The sequence below is a fragment of the Mobula hypostoma genome, chromosome 12 (genome assembly GCF_963921235.1).
Source record: "Mobula hypostoma chromosome 12, sMobHyp1.1, whole genome shotgun sequence".
Lineage (NCBI taxonomy): Eukaryota > Metazoa > Chordata > Chondrichthyes > Myliobatiformes > Myliobatidae > Mobula > Mobula hypostoma.
The window spans coordinates 52431543-52455076 of NC_086108.1; the positions used below are offsets into that span (position 1 = coordinate 52431543).

General features: G+C 40.0%; 2 protein-coding genes across 7 annotated transcripts in view; one reads left to right on the forward strand and one right to left on the reverse strand.

Annotated features, from left to right (window-relative positions):
- Positions 1 to 4340, forward strand: part of scyl3 (SCY1-like, kinase-like 3) — a 44496-nt gene extending 40156 nt beyond the window's left edge. For 4 of the 5 annotated variants that reach the window (XM_063064105.1, XM_063064106.1, XM_063064107.1 and 1 more), the window contains exon 13: positions 300 to 4340. In XM_063064105.1, coding sequence (XP_062920175.1) covers positions 300 to 353 — 54 coding nt within the window. In that variant the 3' untranslated portion in view covers positions 354 to 4340. The remainder of the gene's footprint in view (positions 1 to 299) is intronic. The other variant, XR_010019891.1, reaches the window with a different exon arrangement.
- Positions 4341 to 4353: 13 nt separating this feature from the next.
- Positions 4354 to 23534, reverse strand: part of firrm (fignl1 interacting regulator of recombination and mitosis) — a 60755-nt gene continuing 41574 nt past the window's right edge. Inside the window, exons 17-24 of one of the 2 annotated variants that reach the window (XM_063064098.1) lie at positions 21874 to 22059; positions 15282 to 15404; positions 14176 to 14271; positions 10944 to 11057; positions 9010 to 9114; positions 8290 to 8370; positions 5752 to 5874; positions 4354 to 5114 (exon numbers count right to left, since the gene is read on the reverse strand). In XM_063064098.1, coding sequence (XP_062920168.1) covers positions 4920 to 5114; positions 5752 to 5874; positions 8290 to 8370; positions 9010 to 9114; positions 10944 to 11057; positions 14176 to 14271; positions 15282 to 15404; positions 21874 to 22059 — 1023 coding nt within the window. In that variant the 3' untranslated portion in view covers positions 4354 to 4919. The remainder of the gene's footprint in view (positions 5115 to 5751; positions 5875 to 8289; positions 8371 to 9009; positions 9115 to 10943; positions 11058 to 14175; positions 14272 to 15281; positions 15405 to 21873; positions 22060 to 23534) is intronic. The other variant, XM_063064099.1, reaches the window with a different exon arrangement.

The following is a 23534-nucleotide window of genomic DNA, read 5'->3' on the forward strand; positions in this document are numbered from 1 at the left end:
CGAGCTAGCAGAAACTGCAGCCTGCCAGAAAGAGCTATAGAACCCTCAGTAAACCAACAAGACCTTTTTTGATATTCCATTATTAATAAATTGTTTCTTATATTTAATGAGCTTTGTACCAACTGTATAAAATATATAATTAATTTTGTAACACCACACATTATCTAGTGGTGTTTAATTGTTCCTCCATTTTTGTTCCCCACTTGTAAATTTCTCAATTTTTGTCGCCTTTTTCCTGTAAAGCAGATTCTCCTGAACAATGCAAGAGATTATAGTAACTATTGTGCATTCTTTTACAGATGGAAACCGAAGGCTGGGATGATGATCTGAATTGGGAGGATAATACTTGGTAGAAAACATTTACCAAGCAAAGATTTATTTAGATACTTAAATTTCCTTCCTCTCTAATATCTTTGACCACACTTTTAAGGCCATTGCCAAGCAGCTAGGCTTTTGTTCTGTTCAGTAAATATCCAATGTAGCTAGCTGGAATAAAGAATGGAGTCTGAAGTACCCAGAGAGCAATGAGGAACTACCCAGCAGCATCAGCTGTATGCTTGCTAGTGTTTACTGTAAGTTATTTTAGAGATGTCTGTTAACTCTTGTGAAGATGTTTTATTCAAATATTATATGGAGGGGTGGGGAAAAGAAAGATACACTGGTGGTTTCAGTCTGGCCTATATTTCCATCTGTGGAAAGTTCTAAACAATTGATCCAATGCAAAAAAAAAAGTCTAGTTCTGATTTTGGTGTTAAGTACTGAGAATTACAACTTACAGTTATGAATTTACATTTCACCTTAAATACAGTTTAAAGCTGGAACTCACCTCACTTGATATGGGAATAATGGTTTCCTGGAGTTCATCTGATTCAGAAGTCACACTGGTTAGAGTTGGTGTGAAAATGAAGCCACTAATGATAGATACTAAATCTGGAGGTCTATCTTTTCAACAGCCTTAACAACGTATTGACCAACTTGGAGCAAAATCTTGCAACTATTTACAGTAACCCTTATTGAAATGTATTTCCTATTTAATGAGTTTTATGTAGCAACATGAGCACCTAAAGACTCAAGGTACAGAAGGGAAAGTCAAAAGGTGGAAGAAAAAAAGGTAAATTTTCAAGCCCAGTATTGCAGCAAGGTTAAAACTTCCTCCAATAAACATCAGTAACATAGTTGTCGTCGTGGCTATCCTTCGAGGTCAAGCATGATGGTCTTCGTTCCATTGATCTATCTATGGGCTGTCAAGTGGCTTATGAGTCCAATCTTGGCTTTGAAAGTTCTTCCGCATTCAGGACAGGTAGTTCCAGATGGCAGATCAGGCTTTGGTTGTTGCTGCATTTCTTTCCATTTTCTTCTCTTCTAATTCTGCACATCTGTTGGCTTCGAAAGTTGCTGTTCCTTCTTGGATGATGGCTTGCCAGAGTTTCCTGTCTTTGGCATTGGTTTCCCAATTGTTGATGTCGATGTTACATTTCTTCATGTTGGCTTTTAAGATGTCTTTGAATCTCTTCTGTTGTCTGCCTCTTTTACGTTTGCCACCTTTAAGCTGGGAGTAGAAAATTTGTTTCGGCAGACGTTCGTCTTTCATCCGAACAACATGACCACTCCATCTTCGTTGGTTCTTCTATCTTCCCAGCTGATATTTGAGATAAACACAAAATATTCTGCAGATGCTGGGGTCAAAGCAACACTCACAACAAGCTCGAGGAACTCGGCAGGTTGGGCAGCATCTGTGGAAACGATCAGTCAACGTTCCGGCCCGGAACGCTGACTGATTGTTTCCACGGATGCTGCCTGACCTGCTGAGTTCCTCCATCTTGTTGTGAGTGTTGCTGATATTTAAGATGTTTTGAAGGCAGCGTTGATGGAACTTTCAAGTGCCTTCAGATGTCGTCGGTATGCTGTCCAGGTTTCTGATGCATACAGGAGTGTTGGGATCACCACTGCTTTCTACACTAACATTTTGGTGTCTGTTTGAATGTCATGATCATGAAAGACTCTTGTATGGAGACGTCCAAAAGCTGCTCCAGCGCATTTAAGACTATGTTGGATCTCGTCATTAAGGTCGACATTGGAGGAGAGGGTGACTTCCAAGATACGGAAAGTGGTCCACGTTTTCCAGGTAGTTTTGCCAAGTTGAATTGATGGTTCTATCCGATTTGTCTCAATTGGTGACGGTTGATAGATGATCTGAGTCTTCTTGGAATTTATGGTAAGTCCAAGTTTAGTCTATGCACGGTTGTAGGTGGTTTTCTGAGAGAGCTGCAACACTGTTGTCATCTGCGTATTGGAACTCGATGAGGAAACTTCTGCATATCTTGTTTCTGGACTTGAGACGGGCAAGATTGAAAAGTCTGCCATCTGTTCTGTACACAATTTCGATTCCTGGGGGTAGGTCGTCCTTGATGATGTAACATAGTACTCAAATCTTGTGGTATTATGATCCGGAATCAAAATTATAACTATAAAAATGTGTCATTCTGGCCACTACTTTTCAGGACATTGCCAGATAACCACATATTTTAATATGTTTACTTAAGGCCCCTTTACATACTTGAATGCCAAATAGAAAACTTAAATCAAGGGCTTGATCTGTTTCACACTCTTCAAAGGTGAGGGACATTAGAGATCTTAATTACATTTTGTTTTATAATTGTGGTTATTTAGTTTTGTTGATTTACATTGAGAAAATAAATTCTTCTAAACGAAGATTTGGGTGTATTTTCTGAATGTGGATACTGAAGGGAGAAATTGATCACTGAAATTAAGGTTAACAATTAGCTTTCTCAAAGAAAAAAAACTGCATACTAGAAAGAGATTCTTTTTTCAGTAGCTATACAAGCCTGCTTTCATGGAAGTTTGACCCAACCACCTTCACTATCTGGCTGCTGAACTTTGGAATCTTGTACTTGGGCCAAAGAGATGGGCATTGAAGTAATCTGGTAATGGCCCCATAACAAAATTTAATGGAACAAGGTAAAACATTAGCCTTGCATTATTATGGTACAACTTTAAATTGTGTTAGATCGAAACTTCTTGATGGGTGGATATCAAATAAAGGTGAATGGACTTAACCTGAAAACTGCTCAAATTTCATAAGTAATGCTAATAAGAAACTAAGTGATAATGAGAGAAGTATGGAGGGAAAAGATTTGCCTCTTCTATGATACTATGAGCTAAAAATTAGAATCATTTTATGCCTTAAATGTTGGGTTGAGATTTCCAGAAAACCAAAGAGTACTTTTACTATTCCTTAATGGGGAAATACTGAATAAAGACCTTGTTTTGAGTTCAAGGAATTAAAACTGTAATGCAAAATGCTCAAGATAGAGCACTATTTATTTACTTATTTAAACAAAACTGTTTATAATTTGAAATTCTACACACAATTTATGAAAATATCATACATGAAACTAATTTCATGCTTATTGGCATTGCTAACCAAAATGGCCATCAAATACAGAGCTGGGAACTGATTCAGTAGAAAATTGAAAGTGAATATTGATATCCTAATTCTGTTCCTGAAAATACTGGGAAGAGTAACTGTAATTTTGCTTCCATTTCTTACTTTGCTTATCCTTCTGTTTATTTGATGTTTGAATCAGCAGTTGTGTACTTTGCAATATTACTTCGGCCTGATTGCACTACATTAAGTACGTAACCATTTCTATTACATTCTAATGACACAGGCTGTTTATGTTACAGCATGGCTATGTTGCCAACCATTGCCTGAGGATGTAGTGACAAAATACCGTTTGACTTATTTAAATATATGCGTGTGAGCCAGATTGTTAACACCAAAGGTTAATATACTAAGTACACTGAATGAAACACTTTCATGGAGCAGCGAAGTAGGAAATATTTTGCTGGGTGATCTGATTCTTTAAATGTAATTCATCCTCAGTATCCTGGCTGTTGATATTAATGTCTAATACTGATCATTTGCAAAACCAGAATTTCTCACATCAAATGGTCTTTGAATTTATTTAATGTATTGAGGCACTGGACACAATTAGTAATTAGTTAAAAGCAGAAGTAATTTGCATGTATTTGGAGAGGTAACGATCCTTCTCTTGTAATATACCAAATTAGACTAATTTCAGTTTAAAGTCAACTGATTCTTTCTCTAATTGTAGAAAGTTGAACCCCAGGCTGAAATTGCTGTTATAAAAGATGATTTTGTAAAAATTAGTATGTTCAAATGTATATTTTTGTACAATTAAAGATCATTTTATAAAAGATACTTAACAGTCTAAACACTGATAGTTTTCTACTCATTATAATAGTAAGAATATTCAACACTTCAATTTTACATGTCTTTAATAATGGAATATTTTTACCCAAAGGTGAGAATATAAGAAGAAATAGTGCATCCTTTTATCTCCTCACTGATTTACCTCCAAAAGAATACACTGAGAAGCAATGGCTGTGATTCTTAGAGATTAGTGTCAGTGGCTGATATAACCTTCTGATTAACATGATCAAACAGTCACTTGGGCAATTGAGTGCATCTGTGATTCATGATCCAACTTATCTGTTCCCTTTGTAACTGGGAGGTTGTCTTGATTACATTACTGGAAAAAGATGAAGCTATTGTCCACTACTTATCAACTTAAAACAAATACGACCATAAAGGAGTAGTTTTGCTCTATGATTTATTTTCCTTCAAATTATTGTTGTAGAAAGGCAAATCAAAAATATCTTGTTACAATAAATAAGTTTATTAGTATTGTGGGTATGCTGCAAATTATTCCTCCACCTAATTTTTATGCAATTAAACCCTATAGGATTTACAGACAGTATTGTGCTCTTTCAAAGTTGTTTCAAAATAAAACACAAGTTATCTTGTATTAAGAAAACTAGCCTGTAGCATACATTCCTCCTATGGTGAAGGTATGTAACAATTCATTCAAATTTTAGACAGGTTCTTGCCTGCTATTCAAAGCAAGGATTGTTTCTTGCAAGGCTTGTAAACGGACTGTTACCCAGTCTGGTGGCACTTGCTGCTTTACCAAAGTCTGCAATATTTTAAAAGCATTCTCTGCTGTTTGCAAGGCTGTCTCGTACTGCTCCTCCTTACATGATTCCTGCCGGGCACGCTTGGCAGATGGCTGAAAAAGTTATAAAAACAGCTTTAGAGTTGTGGAGTAGTTTAGTAGGTGACAGTTCTCTCTGCTTCTACAGATTGGGAATGAACACTTGAACCTCTGCACACTGAACAGTCTATGGTTGCTCTCTGATAGCAGTAGAACATGTTATCTTACAGTTTGAATTTTGTGGTCATCACTGCCTATACACGATTAACTCATCTTTTAATGGATTTTGCCTTGAGCTTGTTTCCACTATTCTCAATCTACTTACGTCACAGTCCCAGAAACGAACATTCCCTAGCACTTGTGCTGATTAGTCACTGATAGGGCTACTATTATACATGTATATACAATTACCACTGATAATTACAGGTGCTCTTTAGTGCCAAATAGTATTAATTTTATTAAGGACAGCAAAAGCAGTTTTAATTTATAAGCTGAAAGACATCAAGGTCTGTACTCCTGAAGCCTATCTGTACATCCTCTGGAAATATGCAAGTGAATTTGTTAAGAAAGATTCATCTATGAACATGTTCATTATCAAGGTCTACACTCAACCACTTGAACATGGTCTTAACACAAAGCCTTGACCAGAATCAACACCGTCAAAAGGGAGACAAAACTTGGACAGTAAAGCACTTATGATTTGAAACTATACCTGCACTATAGTAGGATCACTCATGGTACATTGGCTTAGGATATTGAAATGTGCCTCTAGAACAATATTTTCTTGTTTCAACCTCTCCATTCGTAGTTCCTTGGACTCAACTGTCGTGATTGCCTGCAGGGGAAGAACACATTATTGCTGCAGTACCCTTTTTAGGACCAGGTACTTTTTTTGGTTTCTCTCAAGAGCTGATAATAGAATACACCACCCAATCTTGACATTCAGGAAATTACCTCTGGTTTGAATCCTATTACTTTGTGTATGGTCTTGCATTTTGTCCCAATTTTTGTATAAATTAATTAAAACAGGATCAATACTTAACAATGCTCTTTGAAACGTATAAGATCCTAAAGGGATTGGACAGGCTAGATGCGGGAAGATTGTTCCCGATGTTGGGGAGGTCTAGAACGAGGGGTCACAGTTTGAGGATAGAGGGGAAGCCTTTTAGGACCGAGGTTAGGAAAAACTTCTTCACACAGAGAGTGGTGAATCTGTGGAATTCTCTGCCACAGCAAACTGTTGAGGCCAGTTCATTAGCTATGTTTAAAAGGAAGTTAGATATGGCCCTTGAGGCTACAGGGGTCAGGGGGTATGGAGGGAAGGCTGGGTTCTGAGTTGGATGATCAGCCATGATCATAATAAATGGCGGTGCAGGCTCGAAGGGCCGAATGGCCTACTCCTGCACCTATTTTCTATGTTTCTATGAAACCTAAATACTACCTTACAACCTTGGCTAGAATATTGCCTTAGATTCCAAAAATGTTAGTTTATTTAAAGTATGAACTCATTAGTTGGCTATTATACATATTCAAAAGAACCTTGATAACCTAGTAAACAAAAATTAGGAGATCACTGATCTGAACTGAAGCAATATTTGCTTACAGCACAGCCAGTTCTGTGATCCTAAATTCCTGAACAAAAGCTGTAAAATTATTGCTATTTTTATAATAAAATCAGGAACAGCTTTAGCTATTATTTGGCAGTGAATAGGCTCAGGACATTTCTGGCAGTTCAAAATTAGGCACCAGCAACAGAATGGACATATGTTTGACATATTTCTTAAGCTAGCTTTACAACCAAGATAGAGAATCAACTGAGTGACACCAAACATTAATTAGCTAGATTGTTTTTGTCCTGTTTTTATGCTTGACCTTATCCAAGCAATTTTCCACATTACTGGGCAGCTTCCCTTGTAGTTGCATTAGAATAGCAATTGCACTGAAGATGCAGTCAGTCTGTTGTCTTGTTCCATGGCTCTCAACTGATTGAGATCAGGAAAGAAACAGGGTCCCCTGCAACAATTGACTTGCCTCTTAACACTCTAGGCCCTTCTACCCATGCAATCAGCAGCCTGATGAAATATTCATGCTTCATGAGTGCATGTCCAAAATCTCTGCAGTATTCAGCCCTGATGCAGGATTTTGACCGGAAATGTTGATAATCAAGTTTCTTCCCTCACAGATGCTGCATGTCCCGCTGAGTTACTCCAGCACCTTGCTTGTTGCACCAGGTTCCAGTATTTGCAATTTTGTGTCTCAAAAAAACTCTCAATAAGCTAAACTGCATTTAAAAGATTCAATAATTCCATTTAATATCAGAAATATATAAAATGTTCTTCGTAGACATCCAAAAAATCAGAAGTGCCCCAAAGAATGAGTGACAGTAAAAATGTTAGAACCCCAAAGCTCCCCCTTCCACGCACAAGCAAAAGCGAAGCAACACCCCTCCCCCTACCCATTTCAATAAATGGACAGAGAGGTGTCACCCTTTCAAAGCAAGGGGGAGACTTTAAACAGCTTGTTGATTTACGATGGTAAAGTCTGCCAAGTCGCTAATTGTAGAAAGTTCTCCGACTCGAGAACCAGCAAACTCTCCCTCACCAATGAGTGAGAGTGAGCACACGCGATTCACCGAGTACAGAGCCGACAGCCAATCTGCTTCATTTAGAACAAAGAATTCCACTTGACTGGCACCCCTTTGATTAGCCTAACAATTCATTCACTTTAGCAATAGCATAACATGGCTACGATGTATATGGAATGTAGTTACTTCCCTAGGCTATTCAAAGAAACCTATGACCTCTTCCACTAAGGAAGACAAGGTTCAACTTTATTTGCTATTTACATGTATTAGGAATTTGCTGTGGTGTGTGGCCGTGACATGAAACGACTGTATTAAAATACTAGTCTTCAGGTTTCCTTTTGGATCACACTTCATCCTGAACTAGAACTGCAGCAGCTGTCCCTTCAACACTGCTGGGTCTAAATCTTGGAACCCTTTCTGCGATAGTATTACACATATATCTTCACCATAAAGACCACAGTAGCTTAAAGATTGCTTACTGTCACTTTCAAATGCAACTCAGATGGGCAATAATTGCTGGCCTTGTAAGTGCTGAATCAACTGAAGTACCTAACTTTATCACCGATTTAAATTATTGCTTCTCCCAGTAAAGTACCTTTTAATGAAGCAACCTTAAAATTAAAAAATAAGGCCATTTTCTCTACCATCAACTCTAATTTATTGTACCTTGTTCAAGAAGCTTACAACTTTGGTCTTTGTACTGCTCGACTCCAGACTCTGTGGGACTATTTCCTCATGGCAGGTCTCCTGAAAAAAAATGCTTGTTACTCATTCTTCACCATTGCTCAAGGTTTAAAAACACGACAAAATATTACAAAATAAACCATACATTTGTTTATATTTATCTAATTTATAATTAGGCAGTAAGTTCTGAAAGAATTGGTTTTGTGGATTGACAAGAGTTTGACTCTATTTAGCAATAGGGACCTCTTTGGTCCAAATCTTAGGTTACCTCTAATTTAATTCGTTGTTTATTAGAAATAATTTTAAGATCTTTATTCACTTACATCAAAGATGGACAATGGAATTGGTTCAAATTTCTAAATTCCTGTTGGTCAGGTACTTCCATTTTACAAATAAAATTAATAAATGATTTATTGACCTTTGTAATTTATAAAATGACTAGGCTCCTAGATTATGACAGAATAAATTCGATAATAGGTGAGTTTCCTACCTACTCAACTGAAAATCTGCTCAACTTTTTCAAAGATACAAAAAAAAATCCAAAGATGCAGGAAAAACAGTGATATACACTAAGATAAGCAATCTGATATTATCCCCGTAATACAAGCTGAAATGTGTATTATATTCTTAATAAGTTTGTAAATTACCTTGTCAGGCTGCATAACTATATTAAATATTAATTATATTAGTCTCAATTGTTACCTCAGCAAACTGTGTAAATCCTTGAAGTGCTTGCTGAAGAATTAGCCAAGACTGGTCAGCCAGAAGGAAAGCAAAGAGACAAGGTAGCTTTGGAAAGACCATACCCTGCAATGGAAATAAAACCTGTTCTAAGATCTTTCTTATTTAATATCTGAACATAACAAAAAGCCTTTTCCTGGAGAGAACTGGTTTATTCAATTAGACTTTCACTTCAAATCCAGACTGACACTACAAATCCCATAATGCTCAATGATCTTGATTTACTATGGAGAACCAAAGGGCCTACTGAGGTTGCAAAATATGCCAGATACAAGTATTTCGTTCATGCTAAACAGTAGTCCTGAACTCCTGTAAGAAAGCTACGCAGTAAGTTTATACAAGTTCAATCAAGATCTGCCCAGTTGGTGCTTGTGGACACCTGGGCTTCACAAGACGATGTGAGCAGCAAAGGGCTGGAGGAATGGTGAAGGCAGTGAACTCAAGAACACTGAGCACAACCTGGCCCAAAGGTATAGCTTTCATCCAGGGTGTCACTTCAGACCAGTTCTGGTTGCAGTTGCCCTTAGAATACCCGAAGTTTGAACTGGGAAACAAAAGGTTATCTATTTTCTAGTAATTACATTTTTCACCCTGTGGAACCAAAATGGCATTAAAATTTACAAAGCAAATTACTTTTAATTACACATACAACATGTTGGAAGAAATCAGCAGGCCAGGCAGCATCAATGGAAAAGAGTAAACAGTCAACGTTTAAGGTAGGGTACTGACATGAATAGAAAATTGGTTGGCAGACAGGAAACAAAGAGTAGGGACTAATGGGTCCTTGGCTGTTAGTGACTAGTGGGGTACCGCAAGGCTCGGTGCTGGGACCACAGCTATTTACAATATACATTAATGATTTAGATGAAGGGATTAAAAGTAACATTAGCAAATTTGCAGACGACACAAAGCTGGGTGACAGTGTGAAATGTGAGGAGGATCTTATGAGAACGCAGGGTGATTTGGACGGGTTGGGTGAGTGGGCAGATGCAGTTTAATGTGGATAAATGTAAGGTTATCCACTTTGGTGGCAAGAACAGGAAGGCAGATTACTATCTGAATGGTGTCAAGTTAGGAAAAGGGGAAGTACAACGAGATCTAGGAGTCCTTATTCATCAGTCACTGAAAGTAAGCATACAGCTACAGCAGGCAGTGAAGAAAGCTAATGGCATGTTGGCCTTCATAACAAGGGGAGTATAGGAGCAAAGAGGTCCTTCTGCAGTTGTACAAGGCCCTGGTGAGACCACACATGGAGTATCATGTGCAGTTTTGGTCTCCAAATTTGAGGAAGGACATTCTTGCTATGGAGGGAGTGCAGCGTAGGTTCACTGGGTTAATTCCAGGGATGGCGGGAATGTCATATGTTGAAAGATTGGAGCAACTGGGCTTGTATACACTGGAATTCAGAAGGATGAGAGGGGATCTGATTGAAACATATAAGATTATTAAGGGATTGGACACGCTAGAGGCAGGAAACATGTTCCTGATGCTGGGGGAATCCAGAACCAGAGGCCACAGTTTAAGAATAAGGGATAGACCATTTAAAACGGAGTTGAGGAAAAACTTTTTCACAGAGAGGGTTGTGGATCTGTGGAATGCTCTGCCTCAGAAGGCAGTGGAGGCCATTTCGCTGGATTCTTTCAAGAAAGAGATAGAGCTCTTAAAGATAGCGGAGTCAAGGCATATGGGGAGAAGGCAGGAACTGGATACTGATTGTGGATGATCAGCCATGATCACAGTGAATGGCGGTGCCGGCTCAAAGGGTCAAATAGCCTACTCCTGCACCTATTGTCTATTGACGTTGCGGGCTGACACCCTTCTTCAAGACCGATGAATGGTATGTTTTATTAAAATAAGTTTTTTTTTCTTTGAAGAGAGAGTAGAAGTGAAAGTACCTGAACATCTGGTGATATAGCAATCTTTCCCAGGGATCCCAGAAAGTCCAATGCAGCAAGACGAACATGATCAGGAGGATTTAAAGGTAGAAGAAAACTGAGAAATAATACCACCTATTGCATAAATAAGATTAATCATTACATTAAGGAAATCATTCAGCAGTTTCTGCAGAACAGATCAGGAAACCAACAAATCCTATCTGCTTAAGACCAAGTGTTGCATCCATTTTCAATTATTCGCTACAATCATTTCCTAATTGCATCAGTCTGTATTTTAAAGGAGAGCTTATGGAATGTTGTGGACTTGCAGTGATCAATGTTTTTATTCAGCTAGCTAAACAGCAAGTTGACAATTTCCAATATTTATCTATCTTGATTCTCTTTATCATTATCGCAAAAGGATCCCCTGCAGTCTTTGAACCAAATAATCTCCAACACTCAATTTTATCACCATCACCCTTCACCCACAGAAAATAAAACTAGGTCCTTCATTTGGGCAGACCCATTGGGCAACTAACCCAAATATTGGTTAGGTCACACTTTGGGTTATTGTGCTTAAGTTATGGTTACCACACTATATGAAAGATGTGATTAAGCTACAGAATGTTCATGAGAATATTGCTGGGTTTGAAGACCTTGAGTTAAAAGGAGAAATTGGATGAGCTGGGTCTAGATTCCCTGGAGGCTGAGGGGTGGCATGATACCACCAAACAGATAAAAAGCCATTGTCTGTTTCCAATGATAGTGGTGTCCAAAACTTCAGGGCATGAGCTTAAGGTGAGAGAGGAGATTTAAGTGGGATCTAAGCAGTAATTATTTTTACACAAAGAGTAGTTGGTATCTGGAATGAGCTGCCAGAGAAGATGGAGGCAGAAACAGTAGCTACATTTGCACTGGTACTTGCAAGTGCAAGGCATAGAGATATGGCATATTGCAGGCAAGTGGGAGTAGTATAGAGAGTCTGTTTTGAACAGTTTTGGGCCCTTTGAACCCTCAAATGTCAGCAAATCCTTTCTTAAATAGGCCTTTACTTGCTGGAATTTAGAAGAATGAGGTGGGATCTTATTGAAGCCTATCGAGTGTTGAAAGGCCTAGATAGAGTGGATGTGGAGAAGATGTTTCCTATAATGGGAGAATATAGGACCAAAGGGCACAGCCTCAGAACAGAGTGATGCTCATTTAGAACAATGATGAAGAGGAATTTCTTTAGCCAGAGGGTGGTGAATCTGTGGAATTTGTTGCCACAGGTGACAGCAGAGGCCAGGTCAATGGGTGTACTTAAGGCCAAGGTTTGTAGGTTCTTGAAAAGTCAGAGCGTGAAAGGTTCCAGGGAGAAGGCAGGAGAATGGAGTTGAGAAGGAAGTGGATCAGCCATGATGAAATGGTGGAGCAAACTCAATGGGCCAAGAGGTCTAATTCTGCTCTTATGCCTTATGGAGCAACATGATAATCAGCATAAACAATATGCACCATGTTACTATGCTATATATCCCTACAGCACCGTTGACAACATGTTCCAAATGACCAACACCCTCTGAAAAAAATTACCCCTTATACCTTCTTTAAACTTTATCCCTTCTCACTTAAATCTGTTCCCTCTAGTTCCAGACACCCCTTCCCTGGAAAAACACTTATTAGCTATCCTTTATAACCACACAATTGTCTAAACTGCTATAAGACCATTCCTCAGCCTCCCATGTTCCAGTCAGTATAGACTCAGCCTTTCCAATCTCTTATAATAACAACGACAGCTGCCATAGTTGTGATTCCAACATGAATTCTTATGTGACTTCACAAGCCACATTCTGCTAGCTTGACTATTTGCCCTTTTATCCATAGTCTATCTCCTTTTGTTCAGACAATTTCCAATTGGCCCAACAGACTAGTAAATTCAATTAAATTGGTTATGGGGAGGAGGGACAGAATGGAGTTGAGGGGGGAATGGATCAGCCATAATGAAATAGCAGAGCAGACTCAATGGGCTGAATGGCCTGATTTTGATCCAATGCCTTATGGCCTTAAATAAAGTCTTGAAAACCATGAACCTGAGGGACTTTATTAAAAACAGTCAAAAATCTATGTAAACTACATCCATATACATTCACTTGTATCTTTTCAAAATGTTAGGCATAATATATACAAATTCATGTTAGCCGACTCTCACTCTATCCACAATTACAGGCAGTTTCTTCTACCTTCCCAGATCATTAACGTTTTTAAAACAAGAAAATCTTGTCTCCTCTCCAAACATTATTACAAAAGTATCACTTTCAATGTAATAAAACTTAACCAGTGTGTTCACAAATGAAAGAAGCAAAGTGAATTTTGTCTTAGAAGAGTACATTTAGAGGAGTCATCAAAAGTTGATCAAATGGTGAATCCTAAAGAGAGTTGTAGGAGAAAGAGATGGCTACCAAAAAGATAACTGAGACACACACACACACAAGAGACTTGAATCAAAGGAAGTAAAAGTTCCAGGGAGGAAAGTTCTTCAGAGGAATTCACAGAGATAATAAAGCTTCCAGAATTTCCATCATCCCTATCCTTTGGACAGACCTGTCACCTTCTAAACACTTTATTACATTACTAAATAAAAACATGTTCAACTCTTTCAAACCATTATTAAGAATAAATTGAATTCCCACCATTTCAAAGTTCTGAAGCACATGCATTTTTCATAAATTTCTCCAATACAAGCATATTGAGACCAAAACTTAAAAATTAGTTTCTAAGACACAAATAAAAGTGATATCCTACATGATTGGAACTATGATTTGAAGCTGCCTACTAACTTCCTCAGTCTTTCCACCAACATCAACACTGTACACTTCTTCGAAAGAAAGATATTTGGTTCTTGCAAACATCTTGCGTATTCAGGCTTACTGAACATCCTTCATTCACATTTGAATCACTTCAAAGCTATTTTCTTTCTCTGTATTCACCTAATAACCAATATTCTTATCAATTTATGGCTGGACCTCAAGATCATCCCTACTTATAATTTCATAGAAAGCTACATCAATAAAACTACATTAAGGATCCTCGTAGTGACCTCAAAAGTTTATATTTAGTGTCCTGTGTCCCACAAACCAAAGTACCTAGTATCTCTTAAATTCATTCTACCTAATTTCCATGTTCTCCTTCATCCTTCAATAGCAGCATGTAGCCAGTAGCACAAACTAAGTTCTAAATTTCTAGCAATGAAGTTAAGTTCACCCATAATCAGCATTACCTGAGCAATCAATGTGGCACCTAAAACATGAATCAGGCTTGTGGTGAGAGAAAGGAGCAGGGTAACTGTCTGCTGAACACAGCACTGGCTCAACACCTGTATGAGCAACAAAAAAAAAATATTAAAATGAAAACAAACTATTAAGTATATAAACAGAAAATAGTAAACAAATTGAGCTGGCTTATAGCTAGCAGTTTCAAAGGGAACTGCTGGCTATCAGCCATTTGTTAAGTTAGGAACTCGGGCTTGAGTATCTGCATGGTCAAAAATGTCTGAGAGGTATATGTATGTGATGGCCTCCTCTTTTTCTGGATTAAAGATAATTTGGTGGAAAAGTTAACCTGACCCTCAGTTCATGCCAGGGAGGACTAGTATAAGAATGGTAATCTCCATTCATTTGAATTAAATTAATGAAGTGTAGGGAAAAAATGCTTTATCTGTTTAACTTTAATGTTTTTAATTACTGGGGCATGTTTAATGCTTTTCATTAAATTTAATATATTTTTTAAAGTCCTGCCTTACACATTGAAAAACTATTAGAATAGTTGCTTCTAACAAAATGGTGCACATTCCACCTCGACAGGTAGTTGTCTTGCAGGGACTCCTGAAATGTTCTGACCAGGGGGATACTACAGAAACTACAGTATATTTGGGAGTGGCCAGTAGGGCAGTGTCAGAAGCATTTGTGGATTAAGTAGCAAGTGAGAGAGCAGAAGGTCATCTGGAAGATATGGAGCAGGCATACACTTCACTGTAAAGTTCCAAATGAGATTTGTGAAGTACAATTGGGATATCTGTTTAAGTTTTACTTATTCTAGGTGATTAAAAACAAATGCTTGTATTTTGGATTACTTGTAGCATTTTCAAAGGTTTAGTTATGCAAGTATATTTGCAGCAAACACGATTAAAGCATTAAGACACTCTAGTTAAATCATGGAAAGGATTCATATTGAAGCAAAGGAATAGAATTCTGTGGTTGATGACAGTACTTGGCTCTGATTGTTTCTACACTGTCCTGATCACTTAATTGAAGTAATACACTGTTGTTTGTATAATAGCAATGCTTATAGGTTGAGTCTCAGGACCATTTTATTTATTTTGCTCACCTGTTCCACAGTGAGGAATGGCCATATCTGGCACAGAGTTTCTGTGACTACCAGCTGTAGCTCTGAAGTCAAGCCTTCCCCATTGGCATTACACACAGCCAACAAAGCAGCAAGGGCAACATTCTGACAAAAACAAAAATGCCTGTGAGGTATGAATTCTCAAAGGTGAACACTCAAAGGTGATTTAATTAAAGAATTACTATCAAATGATCATATAACACAGAAACAGACCCCTAAGCCCACGGTAGCCATGCTGACCAGCAAACACCTATCCCATATTTCCATCAGCTCTTTCTTTCTTGCCCCTAATTCTACTGCCATCCTTTACAAGTGAGATGATTTATGTAAGACTTTGGTACATTGGAAAAAAACTGGAGCACCTGGGGAAAACCCAGGAGTCACATGGAGAACATACAAACTCCATATGGACATGACTGAACCCATGCATCTGGAGTTCTGACGCTGCAATGCTAATGGCATTATTTAGCATGGTTTTAATGAATTAATTTTTAACACCAAGAATCATATGCCAGTAATGAAAGAAACAAAGAAAATGCAACACAGAAACAAGAGCAGGAATGTAGGGTGATGATGGATTGTTCATTACCATTGGTCTTAAGTTGGGGGATATTCCAAAATTTGTCTCAAATGATAATTTCAAATAAGATTCCTTTAGCCCCCCCCCCCACTGTAATCCCTGTGCTTCGTCACTCACCATAGAGAATTAGCAAAAGAACCTTGCCCCAAGACCTCTGGTCCCTTTTGCCTAGTCCACATTGTTCTGTTCCACGTGTTCCAAGACACAATCCTCCCAACAGAAAATATAGCATTCTGAAGTAAAGGCCATTTTAACTCAATCAGCTGACTGCACTCAAAGGATATGACAGCTGGTTGCCTTAACACATCATGAATACTTCTGAGTGTGAAAAAATGTATGAAAATATATATATATACTGTGATTAAAAGTTAAAACAAAGATTTAAAATAATCAAAAGCTCTATCTACCTTTCTCACAGCAGTCCGTTTTCCCCAAGGTAAAAATGGGATCTCAGGAATGGAAAGGCTACAGAAAGTGATAGATACAACCCAGTCCATCACAGGCAAAGTCCTCTGTACAACTGGGCACACTGACATGAGAAAGTAGCATCCATCATCAAGAATCCCCACCATCCAGGCCATACCGTCTTCTCACTACTATCATCAGGCAGGATGTATGGCAGCCTTTAGCCCCACATCACTAAGTTCTGGAACTGTTATTATCCTACAACCATTGCCCCTGTACTGGTGTGGACAACTTCAATCACCGCAATCCTGATGTTATTGCACTTTCAAAGATTCTACTACTCATGTTCTCAGTATTATTTAATTTTTATTTTCATAATTTGTCTTCTTTTGCACATTGGTTGTTTGTCGATCTTTATGTAGTTTTTCATAAATTCTATTATATTTCTTTACTTTCCTGTAAGTGCCTGCAGGAAAATGGATCACAGGGTGGTAAACAGTAACATAAACATACTTTTTTTCTGGCGTGTGCGTGTGCGATGTTGGCGGGACGATGTCTTTTTCATGCCTTTACAAGGCGCGGAACGAGAGAGAGAGAGACTGTGTGGCACGCCACTCCTCACACAGACATTTTGGAGTATTTTTCCCTTTTTTAAAATTTTACGAGGTCAAGTTGCGATCTCGACACTCAACCTGGCATGGATGGAAGGTGTACTCGGGAGCGGCTCCAACTGGGTTCGAACCCGGGAACCTCCATTCCAGAGTCTGGCGCTGATGTCACTGCGCCACCAGCCAGCCCCACATAAACATATTTTCATACTAAATTTACTTTGACTTTAACTTGGAAGGTTAAAGGAGATGGTGTGGCACAAAATTGATGCTGTCAAGAGAACATGTGATGGAATGGGTAGACTGCCAAGAGAGTACTCCAATATGTTCTTTCATCTTTCTTTTGTCAAAATAAAATAATCATGATGGGGTGTGGCACTGCTGATCAGAGATAGTGTCACGGCTGCAGAAAAGAAGGAAGTCATGAATGGATTGTCTTCTGAGTCTCTGTGGGTGGAAGTTAGGAATAGGAAGAGGTCAATAACTCTACTGGGTATTTTTTCTCGACCACCCAATAGTGACAGGGACTTCCAGGAGCAGATAGGGAGACAGATTCTGGAAAGATGCAATGATAACAGGGTTGTTGTGGTGGGAGATTTTAATTTCCCCAATATTGGTTGGCATCTCCCAGAGCAAGGGGGTTAGATGGGGTGGACACGAGGAATTCTGCAGAGGCTGGAAATTCAAGCAACACACATCAAAGTTGCTAGTGAACGCAGCAGGCCAGGCAGCATCTCTAGGAACGGGTACAGTCGACGTTTCGGGCCGAGACCCTTCGTCAGGACTAACTGAAGGAAGAGCTAGTAAGAAATTTGAAAGTGGGAGGGGGAGATCCAAAATGATAGGAGAAGACAGGAGGGGGAGGGATGGAGCCAAGAGCTAGACAGGTGATTGGCAAAAAGGATATGAGAGGATCACAGGACAGGAGGCCCAGGGAGAAGGAAAAGGGGGAGGGGGAAAAATCCCAGAGGATGGGCAAGGGGTATAGTCAGAGGGACAGAGGGAGAAAAAGCAGAGAGAGAGAGAAAGGATGTGTGTATATAAATAAATAACCGATGGGGTACAAGGGAGAGGTGGGGCATTAGCGGAAGTTAGAGAAGTCAATGTTCATGCCATCAGGTTGGAGGCTACCCAGATGGAATATAAGGTGTTGTTCCTCCAACCTGAGTGTGGCTTCATCTTTACAGTAGAGGAGGCCGTGGATAGACATATCAGAATGGGAATGGAATGTGGAATTAAAATGTGTGGCCACTGGGGGATCCTGCTACTGGGAGATGGGGTGGAGTTTGTTAGGTATGTTCAGGAAGGTTTCCTGACACAATACGTAGATAAGCCTACAAGAGGAGAGGCTGTACTTGATCTGGTATTGGGAAATGAACCTGGTCAGGTGTCAGGTCTCCCAGTGGGAGAGCATTTTGGAGATAGTGATCACAACTCTATCTTCTTTACCATAGCATTGGAGAGGGACAGGAAGAGACAAGTTAGTGAAGTGTTTCATTGCAGTAAGGGGAAATGTGAAGTTATCAGGCAGGAACTTGGAAGCATAAATTGGGAACAGATGTTCTCAGGGAAATGTACGGCAGAAATGTGACAAATGTTCAGGGGATACTTGCGTGGTGTTCTGCATAGGTACATCCCAATGAGACAGGGAAAGGATGGTAGGGTACAGGAACCATGGTGTACAAAGGCTGTTGAAAATCTAGGCAAGAAGAAAGCTTACGAAAGGTTCAAAAAGCTAGGTAATGATAGCAATCTAGAAAATTATAAGGCTAGCAGAAGGAGCTCAAGAATGAAACTAGGAGAGCCAGAAGGGGCCATGAGAAAGCTTTGGTGAGCAGGATTAAGGAAAAGCCCAAAGCTACAAGTATGTGAAGAGCAAGAGGATAAAACATGAGAGAATAGGACCAATAAGTACAACAGTGGAGAAGTGTGTATGGAACCAGTGGAGATAGCGGAGGTACTTAATGAATACTTTGCCTCAGTATTCAGTACGAAAAAGGACCTTGGCGATTGTAGGGAGGACTTACAGCAGACTGAAAAGCTTGCACATCTAAACATTAAGAAAGCGGATGTGCTGGAGCTTTTGGAAAGCATCAAGTTGTATAAGTCACTGGGACTGGATGAGATATACCCCAGGCTACTGTGGGCGGCAGGGGAGGAGATTGCTGAGCGTCTGGCAATGATCTTTGCATCATCAATGGGGACAGGAGAGGTTCCGGAGGATTGGAAGGTTTGAAAATGTTGTTCCCTTATTCAAGAAAGGGAGAAGAGATAGCCCAGGAAATTGTAAACCAGTGAGTCTTACTTCAGTGATTGGTAAGTTGATGGTGAAGATCCCTGAGAGACAGGATTTATGAATATTTGGAAAGGCATAATATGATTAGGAATAGTCAGCATTGCTTTGTCAAAGGCAGGTTGTGCCTTACAAGCCTGATTGAATTTTTTGAGGATATGACTAAAAACATTGATGAAGGTAGAGCGGTAGATGTAGTGTATATGGATTTCAGCAAGGCATTTGATAAGGTACCCCATGCAAGGCTTATTGAGAAAGTAAGGAAGCATGGGATCCAGGGAGACCTTGCTTTGTGGATCCACAATTGGCTTGCCCACAGAAACATAGAAACAGAGAAAATATGTGCAGGAGTAGGCCATTCGGCCCTTCGAGCCTGCACCGCCATTCAGTACGATCATGGCTGATCATCCAACTCAGAACCCTGTACCTGTCTTCTCTCCATGCCCACTGATCCCTTTAGCTATAAGGGCCATATCCAACTCCCTCTTAAATATAGCCAATGAACTGGCCTCAACTGTTTCCTGCGGCAGAGAATTCGACAGATTCAGCACTCTCTGTGTGAAGAAGTTTTTCCTAATCTCGGTCCTAAAAGGCTTCCCCTTTATCCTCAAACTGTGACCCCTAGTTCTGGACTTCCCCAACATCGGGAACAATCTTCCTACATCTAGCCTGTCCAATCCCTTTAGAACTTTATACGTTTCATTAAGATTTCCCCCCCCCCGTCAATCTTCCAAATTCCAGAGAGTATAAGCCAGCCGATCCAGTCTTTCATCATATGAAAGTCCTGCCATCCCAGGAATCAATCTGGTGAACCTTCTTTGTACTCCCTCTATGGCAAGAATGTCTTTCCTCAGATTAGGGGACCATAACTGCACACAATACTCTAGGTGTGGTCTCACTGAGGCCTTGTACAACTGCAGTAGTACCTCCCTGCTCCTGTTCTCGAATCCTCTTGCTATGAGTGCCAGTATACCATTCGCCTTTTTCACCATCTGCTGTACCTGCATGGCCACTTTCAATGACTGGTGTACAATGACACTCAGGTCTCGTTGCACCTCCCCTTTTCCTAATCGGCCACCATTCAGATAATAATCTGTTTTCCTATTTTTGCCACCAAAGTGGATAACTTCACATTTATCCACATTAAATTTCATCTGCCATGAATTTGCCCACTCACCCAACCTATCCAAGTCACTCTGCATCCTCTCAGCATCCTCCTCACAGCTAACACTGCCACCCAGCTTCGTGTCATCCGCAAACTTGGAGATGCTGCATTTAATTCCCTCATCCAAGTCATTAATATATATTGTAAACAACTGGGGTCCCAGCACTGAGCCTTGCGATACCCCACTTGTCACTGCCTGCCATTCTGAAAAGGTCCCGTTTATTCCCACTCTTTGCTTCCTGTCTGCCAACCAATTCTCTATCCACATCAATACCACACCCCCAATACTGTGTGCTTTAAGTTTACACACTAATCTCCTGTGTGGGACCTTGTCAAAAGTCTTTTGAAAATCCAAATATACCACATCCACTGGTTCTCCCCTATCCACACTACTAGTTACATCCTCAAAAAATTCTATGAGATTCGTCAGACATGATCTTCCTTTCACAAATCCATGCTGACTTTGTCTGATGATTTCACTGCTTTCCAAATGTGCTGGAAGGGAAGGATTGTAGATGGGTCATATTCTGCATAGAGATTGGTGATCAGTGGTGTGCCTCAGGGATCTGTTCTGGGACCCCTTCTCTTCATGATTTTTATAAATGACCTGGATGAGGAAGTGGAGGGATGGGTTAGTAAATTTGCTGGTGACACAAAGGTTGGGGGTGTTGTGGATAGTGTGGAGGGCTGTCAGAGACTAGAGCAGGACACCGATAGGATGCAAAACTGGGCTGAGAAGTGGCAGATGGAATTCAACCCAGATAAGTGTGAGGTGGTTCATTTTGGTAGGTCAAATATGATGGTAGAATATAATATTAATGGTAATGCTCTTGGCAGTGTGGAGGATCGGGGGATCTTGGGGTCCGAGTCCATAGGACACTCAAAGCTGCAGCGCAGGTTGACTCTCTGGTTGCATTGGCCTTCATCAACCGCGGGATTGAATTCAAGAGCCGAGAGGTAATGTTACAGCTATTTAGGACCCTGGTCAGACCCCACTTGGAGAACTGTGCTCAGTTCTGGTCACCTCAGTACAGGTGGATACTATAGCAAGGCTGCAGAGGAGATTTACAAGGATGTTGCCTGGATTGGGGAGCATGCCTTATGAGAATAGGTTGAGTGAACTTGGCCTTTTCTCCTTGGAGTGACAGAAGATAAGAAGTGACCTGATAGAGGTGTACAAGATGATGAGAGTTGATCACTGATGAGATGTTGAGAGTTATGCAGAGAGTGGTGAGTGTGTGGAATAGGCTGCTGGCAATGGTGGTGGAGGCGGATACGATTGGGTCTTTTAAGAGACCCCTGGAGAGGTACATGGATCTTAGAAAAATAGAGGGCTATGGGTAACCCTAGGTAATTTCCAAAGTAAGTACATGTTTGGCACAGCATTGTGGATCAAAGGGCCTGTATTGTGCTGTAGGTTTTCTATGTTTCTATGATCTTGAAAAGCTGAAGAATGAATAACTGAATAATGAAATTTGTTCCTTTTTCATAGACTTCTGTAAAAATTGGATATTTCATCTTACCACTTGATCCAGTTCACCCAAGGAGTGTTTGCTATTTTGCCATCTTTTGCATTGGTCAGTTGCTGTCCTGGTAACATCAGAAGTAACAGATTTTTGAAGCTCAAGAGTCAGAGCTTTAATATCAACTTGACGCCATAGCAGTAAATTGCTTGCCTCTTTGGGAGTAAACCTTTTCACAAATATAACCTGTAGGCAGCGAAATGAAGATAATAATTCAAAATGAAAATGCATTTCCACTACAGCCCAAACGTTTCCTTCTGCAAGCTCTTTGAGATGTTGCAAATGATGATAGTCATGGGATATTAAGCCTCCATCACAGAGTCATCATTTCAAATTTAAGAGATGAAAATAACATGAAGAAACATTGCAGATCAAATGTACATTTTGACAAAAAATATAAAAATTCTTTTTTAATTTCCTCCTCCATGCGTCATACATTATATCTTTACAAATCCATTTGTTCTCCATTATAACTACTACTCACAGCAGAGTTTCCAGGATGCCAATCAAAAGAACAGTTAATCCTAACAACATCACAATTAAGCAATGTCTGCATATTTACAAGACTATGCAGGGTAAAGACAAAAAGAGTACAGTACTTCTCTGGTGGAGTCCAGAATAAGATAGAATAATCTTAATATCAGAATTGGGTCACTTATGAGTGAAACCAATTGTCACTTTTTCCTCTCAACAATTGATGGAAATGTGTGATTAAAAACTCCAAAAAAGTTGTGGATACTAAGCAATTAAAATGTTGAGAGACAAGACCAGTAGTTTTTTTGTCAAGCAAGCATATCAAAACACATTAAAGAAAGGTCTCTATGCAGAGTTGACTGCAAGCTTGAAGATCTTGACCCTCTTGACCTCAGCACAGGGGTCCCCAACCTTTTTGCACCGCAGACCGGCCGACGGGGGGTGGGGAGGGGGTTAGTCAACAGTGGGCGTGACAGGGAATGAGGAAAGGTGCAGCTGACTCATATCGCCAAATCATATCATTTCCTCGCAGCCCAGTAGCACATGCTTTGCAGCCCGGTGGTTGGAGACCACTGCCTCAGCGCTGTTGATGTAAACAGGAGCATTAGCATCACCCCGCTTCCTGAAGTCAATGACCAGCTCTTCTGTTTTGATGACATTGAGGAAAAGGAGCATTCAAAGCGACTCCATCTGCACACCTAGGACAATCAGACCACACCTCCCTCACACTGACCCCACCTTACAGACCACAGATCTGCAGAGTTAAACCAACTATCAAGGCAGTACATGTGTGGTCTGCGGAAGCCACCTCAATGCTACAGGACTGTTTTGACAACAGAGATTGGGGCTTGTTTGCAAAGGGAGCAGACCTGGAGGAATATGCTGGTTCAGTCCTAAGATATATTAAGTTTTGCACAGAAAATGTAATAACACAAAAGACAATTAAGGTGTTTCCCAATCAGAAGCCATGGATTAACAGCAATGTGAGGGCACTACTCAGGGAGCGCGATGCAGCCTTCAGGTCAGGAGACAAACAAGCCTACAGTGAAGCACGGGGGAATCTCCGCAGGGACATCAGGGATGCGAAGCGCAAATACAAATTGCGCATTGAAAATCAGTTTGATAACAACAACCCCCGCAGTATGTGGAAAGGCATCAAGGCGCTGACAGACTACAAATCCAATAAT